Source organism: Arachis hypogaea, chromosome 20 (assembly GCF_003086295.3).
Source record: "Arachis hypogaea cultivar Tifrunner chromosome 20, arahy.Tifrunner.gnm2.J5K5, whole genome shotgun sequence".
NCBI classification, from domain to species: domain Eukaryota; kingdom Viridiplantae; phylum Streptophyta; class Magnoliopsida; order Fabales; family Fabaceae; genus Arachis; species Arachis hypogaea.
This window is the reverse complement of record NC_092055.1, coordinates 138990684-139001057: the sequence shown is the minus strand read 5'-3', so window position 1 is coordinate 139001057 and position 10374 is coordinate 138990684. Positions and strand designations below refer to the sequence as shown.

General features: G+C 24.3%; 1 protein-coding gene across 2 annotated transcripts; it reads left to right on the top strand.

Moving 5' to 3' along the window:
• The first annotated feature begins 1385 nt into the window (after positions 1 to 1385).
• Positions 1386 to 8743, top strand: LOC112783112 (beta-glucosidase 12-like). 2 transcript variants are annotated; one of them, XM_072231636.1, is made up of 13 exons: positions 1386 to 1561; positions 2137 to 2206; positions 3353 to 3411; positions 3671 to 3746; positions 3837 to 3914; positions 4686 to 4773; positions 4859 to 5114; positions 6515 to 6630; positions 7398 to 7615; positions 7849 to 7880; positions 7991 to 8093; positions 8191 to 8299; positions 8393 to 8743. In XM_072231636.1, the coding sequence occupies exons 4-13, from the start codon at positions 3686 to 3688 to the stop codon at positions 8631 to 8633; spliced, it is 1302 nt and encodes a 433-aa protein (XP_072087737.1). In that variant the 5' UTR covers positions 1386 to 1561; positions 2137 to 2206; positions 3353 to 3411; positions 3671 to 3685; the 3' UTR covers positions 8634 to 8743. The 2 variants fall into 2 exon arrangements, with proteins under 2 accessions (XP_072087737.1, XP_029152531.2); XM_029296698.2 differs by lacking the exons at positions 1386 to 1561; positions 2137 to 2206 and having other exon boundaries at positions 3340 to 3411.
• The last annotated feature ends 1631 nt before the right edge of the window (positions 8744 to 10374 follow it).

The window sequence follows — 10374 nt, the reverse complement described above, 5'->3', positions numbered from 1 at the left end:
ATTGTTCTCCCCTTGACTTATTTATGTTTTTTGCCCTAATAATAACAACAACAATAATAATAACTATAATAATAATAATAACAATAATAATAATCATAATCATAATAATAATAATGCCAATGAATTATAGTTCAAATGGTATGGTCTTTTCATACTCATTTAGAAGTATCATAATTTTTTTTTACCAAAGATATAAGACTCGAACCCGCAACCTCTTAATTGAGTATGGGGAAATTATGCCATTTGAGCTATTACTCATTGGCTTTAGAAGTATCATAATTGCTTGCATGTAATTTTCTTTTAAAATTGTTTTACGTTATCGTGCCACTACATGTATATGTATCTTTTTAATTAATTAATTAATTTATTATTACTTTTGTTGTTGTAACGCAATTAGTATGATAATCAAATAAGATTAAGATCCTCCTATTACTATCTAGAGACTATAGAGATAAAATAGTGCTTATTTTCTACACCGGAAAGTCTCCCTATACAAATGGATATTGACTTACATTATGTCATTATGATCATGTATATAGACGGAATTAAACTTTTAATGCACAAAAGATTAAACTAAACATACACATTTAAACAATTAATTAGACATACAATTGGGTACAAACCAACTATACACATAGTATAAAACTTCAAAGCACACAAAGCATGAAAGCAAATTTTAAAATAACTTTGCATTATTTTTTATAAAATTTAATATAACATTATAAATGAATATAATAAAAGTTAATTGTAGCAATTTTTTTTTATGGATATAATTTTAAGCATTATAAAAAATTATTATCTTTCTTTTTAAATTATCCTAAGTATTTTGAGGTTTTGGTCATTTTTCTGACTTTGGTAGTTATAAAAAATATAATTGTTCTTGTATAGAGAAATAACTTTTTTATATAGTTCGTCTATTTTTAAATAATTACTTGTAATTTTCGGACTCTCTGAGTTATATTTTAGATAAAACAAAACACAAAACATATGTATCTATAAAAGGCACTCCGATCCAACTATTCAAATTAGTGTTTGAAGTAGTTACTACAAGGTTAAGAAATGGATTTAGAACATACTTTTTTTTGTTCATGTTATTTTATAAGTTATTAAACATGTGTTATAACCATTTATCGGTTATGATATTTAGTAATAACAGATATAAAGTTCTTTTATTGGTTATGATATTAAATTACATAGCAGCTTTGATATCCAAATTATTAGTTATAATATAACAGCTACGACTAAGTTAATTATAACAGGTGGATCAACAAGGATGACTAATAATAAGCAAAAGAAACTAAAAGCCTAATAAAGGTTACGTGTTTTTTGTTATAAAAAGGGTGACAAATTCTCAATACAATATTCAATTCGAAGCTAAGAAATTATGGAATCCAACAATAAGAAGGGCATTTTGGTACTTGTGTCTCTCTCCTTCTTTGCTCTTATTATCACTTCTTCTTCTGCAAATAAAGAAGCTTCCCCAATTCTTGATGTTTCTTCTCTGAACCGATCCTCTTTTCCAAAAGACTTCATCTTTGGAACTGCTTCCTCATCCTACCAGGTATAAATCTACCCATTACCATGCATAATGCATATATATATGTATAATAATATTAAGAAGATAATATTTAAAGTTATTTTATATAACATAACATCCATAATTTCGTATATGTAACATTCGTAATTATATATTTATTATATTTAAAATTATTTAATTATTCTAACAATAATTAAGATAATTTTAAATTATTTAAACTAATTTTTTATTGTCTGTCAAATATTATTAATACACGACAATTGCTATAATAGTTATTTTCATATAAAAATATTAGCTGAAATATTATATATATGTGTGTGAGAGAGCAAATTGTTTTAAATTTATAATTTTATTTTTAATATATTTTTTCAACTAGATTTGAACCTTAATTATGCATAAATTCTTTTATTCAATTTTTTAGTGTCTTATTTTTTTTTCTTTTAAGAATAATAATGATTAGATTCCAAAATTTTTATTATACTTTATAAAAATTACTTATTTAAAAAATTTAAATTTATAAAAAAATATAAAAATAATTATTTCTCTAGCTATTTGTTTAAAGAAGGGTATGTAGCTAATTAATCATATAAGAAATACAGTATGAAGGTGCAGCAAAAGAAGGAGGAAGAGGAGAGAGCATATGGGATACCTACACCCACAAATATCCAGGTAACTACTCCATATGCATGCCTTCTTAATTTGCTAACTCATTTTTTTTTTAATCAAATTTTAGATGCATCTTTAAAAGAAAAAAAGACCAGACACCATTGTTTTCAAGTTGATGTTTACTAATATAAAAAAAATGATGTTTACTTTTAAAATTAACACAAGAAACAGCATTTTAACAAACTTGTCTGGAGTTGGTTAGTTATCTCATTAGTCTGCTTAAATAACAAAACAACTTATTGATTAGTCACAAATTTTTAAATTGAGTTTAAATTTATAGCAAATTAGTTCTGTTAAATTAGAAAATAACGTAGTAAAAACTATACTAATAGTATTAAAAAAAGTTAGGAGAAATGATTTTTTCATATTTATATATAATATCTCATCTCGTAATTACACTACAAGAAAAGAGAGCTATTTTAACGTAATTTTTTTTAACAGCCATAGTTAAGTGGAAAAGTTAATATATACTTTTGATAAATATCACAAATGTCAAATTCTCTATGTTTTTTTTTTATGAATAATTTGATTGTAGAAAATTACTCTTTAATTTTGACACTTATTTGTTTTCAACTTATTCCATTATTCCTTTTCTTCGTTGAGCTCCGTCAATTTTGGCATCACACTGCTCTCAATTTGGGATCACACTACTCATTCTTCATCTTCAAAATCTCAGTTTATTCTTTAGTTTCAAGATCTCATCTCATTCTTTATTAAAAATTTTTGTTGAGAACTTTTTATGGTCAATAAGTGTCAAAATAAATAGGATTTTTGACGGTTAATAAGTATCACAAAAAATATATTCTCAAATTTTTTTAACAATTTATCTTTGATGGCCAATATTTATCAAAATAAGATTTAAACTTTTTTTTACAATTACTTATATGTTAAAAATACTATTTTTGACAAAATTTTTATTAACATATTTTTATAGTTAAAATAATGTCAAAATTTATTTTTTTTGACGAATTTTAATTTTTTTTGACACATAATAATTCTAAAAAATAGGGTATATTATTGTAAAAATATTTGTTTATATAATTAGTAAACTGTTTCCTAGTGTCTTGATTATTAATTTATTGTTATAGTAGTGGAGTAGGACCCTTAATTATAAGATCATATCTGACAATTATTACATGCAACACACAGAAAGGATAAAAGATAGAAGTAATGGAGATGTTGCAATTGATGAATATCACCGCTACAAGGTATGATATATAATATATTAAATTCCAAATGACACCAAAATTAAGGAGAATATATTCAAGAAAAAAAAATAAAAATCCACATTAAAATAATAGTGATGAATCGATTGCAACATATATAAAGTAAAACTCTATGATATAAATATAGAGTAAAAAGAAAATCTTCACATTATTAATTCCTATATATATATAGGTTTATTTTTTCTTGATTATTATTATTTCATTAAAAAAAATTGATTCTTGTCCATATATATATACACAGGAAGATGTTGGGATAATGAAGGATATGAATTTAGATGCTTACAGATTCTCTATCTCTTGGTCGAGAATACTCCCAAGTAAGTAATAATAAATGGTTAGCTACTTTCATTTGGCTTGATTAGATCTTTCATGTTATTAACTATTTTAAATAAATTTGATGTGAACAGAAGGAAAGCTTAGTGGAGGCATAAATCAAGAAGGAATCAAATATTACAACAATCTCATTGATGAGTTACTATCAAATGGTTAGAATAAGCACAGTTTTTTAGGGTTAATATCAAAATAGTCCTTTACTCAAAGATTAAATAATAATGTGTATTAATTTAGTTTTTAAAATATTAAATATTTTTAATTGGTGTTTAAAAAATACAATTATGAATTAAATTATTTTTTTCATCACTTACTATGTGAAATAATCATTTTACAATATACTATCATTTAATTAGTAGAAGAAATAATTTGATTCATCATTATATTTTTTTAGGAATCAATTTATCACATTTAATTTTTTAAGATTTAATTATTCTGTCAGTCTCTATAGTTTTATTGAATTTTCAATTAGGTCTGTATACTTTTTTTTATTGAGTCTCTATATCATATCAGATTTTGTAACTAAATCCTTACCGTGAAAAAAATATTGCAATTAACGGAATGTTCCGTTAAACAAAACGAATATGCCTAACACTTTACTAAATATTCTATATAGTTTAACAAAATATTCCATTAATTTCAACGTTTTTGTCACGATAGAGACTTAATTATAAAATCTGATATGATATAAGGATCTAATTAAAAAAATATATAAAAACTTAATTAAAAATTCGATAAAACTATAAGAAACGAAAGAGTAATTAAATCATTTTCTAAAGACAAAATTAACAAATATTTGATCTTTTTTTAACTGTTCTAATTATTATACTCAAGGTTTTACACATGGATCCTTACATTTTTTATTTTTGTAACGATCAATATATATATCTATGAATAATAATCTCAATGAAATTATATTTATGCAGGTCTAAAACCATTTGTAACTCTTTTTCATTGGGATCTTCCCCAAGCATTGGAAGACGAGTATGGTGGCTTCTTAAGTCCTAACATTATGTAAGTGCTATAATTAAAAAATAAAATAATTTTCACCCAAAATAATAAAGCAAGGTATTATATAATTATTATAATTTGTTTTTAGAGATGATTTTCGAGATTATGCGGAGGTTTGCTTTAAGGAATTTGGAGATAGAGTGAAGCATTGGATAACATTGAATGAACCATGGTCATATAGCCAAGGTGGGTATGGAAGGGGTATGTATGCACCTGGTAGATGTTCAAAATGGGTGAATCCAAATTGTGGTGCTGGTGATTCTGCTACTGAACCCTATTTGGTTTCACATTATCAACTTCTTTCTCATGCTTCTGCTGTGCAACTCTACAAGACAAAATATCAGGTACTCTATTATGTAGAGAAACCATACGTGAACAAGTTATTTTTGTAAACAAATTTAACTGGGAGTTACTCGCGTAAACATGTTTAAAACGTGTTTTTTAAAGATATTTTTTAGTAATTAAAATTCAATACATATAATGATTAAATAGTATTATTTTTGTTAAAATTAGATTAAACAAATTAATTTAATTAAAAAATCAGTAAATTACACCTTGAACCAATCTAAATTGATATTTTTTTATAAAAAATAACTATAATATCTCTATTATAAAAAAATTACTAAAATACTATTATTATTATTATATAATTTTGAGAATCCTAAATTCCAATTTTTTTCTTCTCTCTATGTCGCCATAGGGTTAGGATTTAGAGTTTAAAATTATAAAATATATATAATAAGAGTATTTTAGTCATTTTTTATAAAAAAAAATATTAATTTATACCGATTCAATATTGAGTTAAATCCCAAAGTGATCTCTGAGATTCACGATTTGCACCAATTTAGTCCCTAACTTACCAATTGCACCATTTGGGTTTTGTTTCTAAACGTATATCAAACGACGTCGTTCCATCCATCCATATTTTTAGCGCCAAAAAGTGATCCAGCGTGGCATCCAGCGTGGCATCTCAGCGCCATGTCACTGCCGGCGGTAGTCAATTTGGCCGGAGATGTGGGGAGGGACGACTCTGGTACAATTTTAACAAAGTCGGAGACATAAATGGTGCAATTGGTAAGTTAGGGACTAAATTGGTGCAAATCGTGAATCTCAGGAATCACTTTGAGGTTTAGCTCATTCAATGTTTGATTTATTAATTTTTCGGCCAAATCAATTTATCTAATCTAATTTTGATAAAAAGAATACAATTTAATTGATTATATATATTGAATTTTAATTACTAAAAAATATTTAAAAAAAAAATCATTTTAAACGTCTTTATCTAAATAGCTACCAATTTAACTAAGTTGTTTTTCTTCTTCTTCTTATGTGTCTCTTTCTTTTCTTGAATTGATTTTTATTATAGCAATAATTTATTAGACCAACTTAGTTACTAAAATAATTTGATTATATATCATCACCGCTGATTTAATATTCAACCAATTAAGATCAAATAATAATTATTATTTGTTATGGTTATAACTATTCATATATCTCCTTAATTTTATAATATGATATCAGCATTTCTATCGTCAAAATATTTAAACTTTGGTTTTTGTTAATCTCAAAAAAAATTTTAATATAAGACAAATAAAAAAATTATCCAAAAAATTGATATAGATTAAAAAAAATAGGCCCTCTTATAAAAGAACGTGTTAGAGATTTAAGTATATCTTTTTATTAGTTTATATTTTTAAAATAAATAATTTTATTGTATTTTTATTATTTATTTGTACATAAGCAGGAATCTCAAAAGGGAGTCATAGGCATAACTTTGGTGTCTAATTGGTTTCTACCAACTTCAAATAACACACTTGACCAAGATGCTGCCCAGAGAGCAATTGACTTTATGTTTGGATGGTAAATAACTAAATATCCTTATTAATAAACTTTACATGAAAAATTTAATCGTTTTCTAGAGCCAATAATTATTTGAATTGAATTGAATTTAGTAATCATGTATTTAGTGATTAGTTCATTTATTGGTTTAATTAAGTAAATATACTTATTAATTAGTTCATTTCCAGAGCCTGTTTGTCCCTACTAAGCCTCTAAAAAGAGGGTGGGTTCTGAATAAATAAACAAATATGGGTGCTTTTTATTCCTCTATCTTAGGTTGTTTTTATGCAAATATTGCTATATACTAGGACGATATATAGTTTGGTTAATCTAAAAATTAAACCTGTTTTTTGTTAATTAAAAATTTAATTTTAGTTAATTAATTAAATTAGTTTTATATAATAAAATTAGTTATTAACCGATTATAAAATTTAAAAATTAATTTTTAACCGGTTATAAAAATAAAGACTATGTTAAAAAAATAACTGGTTTTGAATGAAAAAACTGATTTTTAGAAATTAAAACTGATTTTTGGATTAAAAATAAAACAATTTTTTTAAAAATATTTTTTTTAAATTAAATTCTTAATCTTAAAAAATTAAAATTAAAATTTTTTAAAATTTGATTTTAATTTTGGATAATTAGTTAAAAATTGATTTTTTTTTTATATTTAATTTTCGTTAACCAATTTTAAAAAATATAAATATAATTTTTAAAATTATTTTATTAACTAAAATATGATTATAATTTTTTAATCGATTAACTACATTTTGATTTTTTTATGACAGGTTTATAGATCCATTAACAAAAGGGGATTATCCTGAAAGCATGAGATCCTTAGTTGGGAGTAGATTGCCTAAATTCTCAGCAGAGGAAGTTCAAATAGTCAAAGGTTCATATGATTTTATTGGGATCAATTATTATACCACTTACTATGCTGCTTACTCACTTGACCTCACAAATGCCAAACCCAATTTCATCACTGATTCTCATGCCAATCTTACAAGTAAGCAAACATTTTTTCATATCTATTTACTTACCATATATGTGCAGTTTACTAATGCCAAAATATTTTATAACAAAAATAAATTATTCAAAAATAATTTATTTTATTTATTTTTTATTAATTATTTATTTATTTAATTTTTATTAATTATTATAATAATTAATAAAAATTAAATAAAACAAATTTTGATTTTTTTTTTATTTTTTTTTTCTTTAATTTTTTTTTAATGGCAGCTGAACGCAATGGAGTTCCCATAGGCCCAAGGGTGTGTATTGTATATAGTTATAGTTGCATCAAATAATTGAAAAAAGATACATATTATTTATTATCTTTTATTATTATACCTAGCATTATATATATTTATAATTTTTGTAGGCTGCTTCCAAATGGTTATATGTATATCCAAAGGGAATTCAACAACTATTACTTTACACCAAGGAAAAATATAACAACCCTTTGATTTATATCACTGAAAATGGTAAGATAAAAAAAAAAAAACTCATATTTTTGTTACTTTAAAAAATTATCTTTTTTTTTTCATTCTTAATTGTTTTGGTCACTTAATTAATTTATAGGAGTAGATGAGTTCAATGATCCAACACTATCACTTGAACAAGCTCTTAATGATACTTTTAGAATTGATTATTATCGTGATCATCTATTTTATGTCAACTCTGCAATAAGGTTAGTAGCTTCTTATACATATAATTAATTATTCAACCTTCATTAATTTCCTTTTAAAATTCTCTAATTTTGTTTTCAATTTTTTTTTTCAAGGGATGGTGTAAATGTGAAAGGATATTTTGCATGGTCATTATTGGACAACTTTGAATGGAATTCAGGATACACATCAAGATTTGGATCAATTTTTGTGGATTATAATAATGGTTCGAAAAGACATTATAAACTGTCTGCAAAATGGTTCAAGAACTTTCTCACAAAATATAATATTGGAAACATTTCAAGTGCACCGGAGAGTACCGGTGCATCAGTTATTTTAACCGTTGATTTCAATTAATATATATTATATATATTTTTTATAATTTAGATCAACGGTTAAAACAACTAGAGTACTGATATTTTCGGTGCACTTAAAATATTTTCTATAATATTAGACTTACATTACAATTCTAGTGATTCCAATAAATAATATTATGTAAACCTTGAATGACTATATATCATAATTCTAGTGATATGTAGATGTATCTTTTCAATTTGTTTATTTATTATTATTCTTGTTGTTGTAACGCAATTAGTATGATATTCCAATAAACTAACATTCTAACAGTAGTGTTATATATAGACGGAATTAAACTTTTAATTCAAAAAAGATTAAACTAAAATACACATATAAAAGACAAATGGGTACAAACTAACGATACACATAGAAAAGTAAAACTTCAAAGCCTACAAAGTAAAGCAATTATTAGTACGATAATCCATTGAGTAAGATCCTCCTATTCAATATATATATTGAAACTATAGCTATAGATATAAAATTCTTTGATATAAGCTGTTATTGATCACTCTTCATTCAATCTGGTAAAAATAAATAATTTTGATTTTTAGTACACAAAAACGGAGGAAGAAATTTTAACCATGAATTTATATATATGGATATAATAAAAAATACCATAACACACTCAAAATTATCTACTAAATTAATTAATATATATGTATTATTTTATATATTTTTAAGGTTTAAGTACGATTTGGTCTCTAAGGTATAGTTTAAAAATTTTTTCATCTCTAATTTTTTTCATACAAAATTGTCCTTAAAATTTAACTTGATTTTGAAATCGTCCTTACCTTTGGGATCAAAATTGTACCGAGGTGGCGGCAGAAGTAAAGACAGATGTAAATTATGGATAGCTTCTTCTTCTTCTTCCTTAGGAATAGAAATATTCTCTTTTTTTATCTTTTATTTTATAATTTTTTTGTTATGGGTAATTTGGTCCAAAATTTTAATGTTTAAGTAAAAATGACAATTTTAAAACTTGATTTTAAATTTTAGAGACAATTTTGTATGTAAACAAAAGTTGAAAATAAAAAAAACTTTCGACCTATATCTTAGAAATGAAAATCGTATTTAACTTCATTTTTAATGTATATTTATATTTTAATATATATTATTGGTTAATTTAAAGCCCATTTTGAGTATACATGCTGAGCATATGTAGATTGATATTTTCCAACATAATGTAGATGTGGGTTACCACCAGTCCATCACCACATGAATGAAATTCTAACTATTTATATACATATATACTCACAAAAATAATAATATCAAAGTATATCTTAAATAAATTTGATAAGTTTCACATTTTTTAACGTAAGTATCTAAAAGTGTAGAAATGTTAAAATTGTATCCATGGAAGAACATCTGCATTCTCCTTTGGTTATGAATGTAAATAATTTCAACTTCACTAAAAAACAGAATATATAAAAGTGCACCAAATGAAAGTAAACGTGAATCACATAAAGTTTGACATCGAATACAGTATTATAATAATTAAGAAAAGATTCTCCAAGCAGCGTGAATCACATAAATTATTGAAAAAGAAAAGCTGATATATATATATAGACCCTGGTACTCTTCCAAGTTCCATAAATGTGAACGAACAGCTGGAGCAATTTGTTTGGCTTTTTAAGGATTTTTTTATGATAACGTGGGGCACTAATAATCCTTAACAACATGAGCTAATTCAATTATAATGATGAACTAATTCAATTAGTTATACTACATTGTCTTAAGGCTT

Bases quoted from the DNA above. Each gene is read 5' to 3' on its own strand.
- LOC112783112 (XM_029296698.2), top strand. From the start codon at position 3,340: ATGCAACACACAGAAAGGATAAAAGATAGAAGTAATGGAGATGTTGCA. The intron at 4,774-4,858 runs GTAAGTGCTATA...ATTTGTTTTTAG, and splicing joins TTCTTAAGTCCTAACATTAT to AGATGATTTTCGAGATTATG. The intron at 7,616-7,848 runs GTAAGCAAACAT...TTTTAATGGCAG, and splicing joins TTCTCATGCCAATCTTACAA to CTGAACGCAATGGAGTTCCC.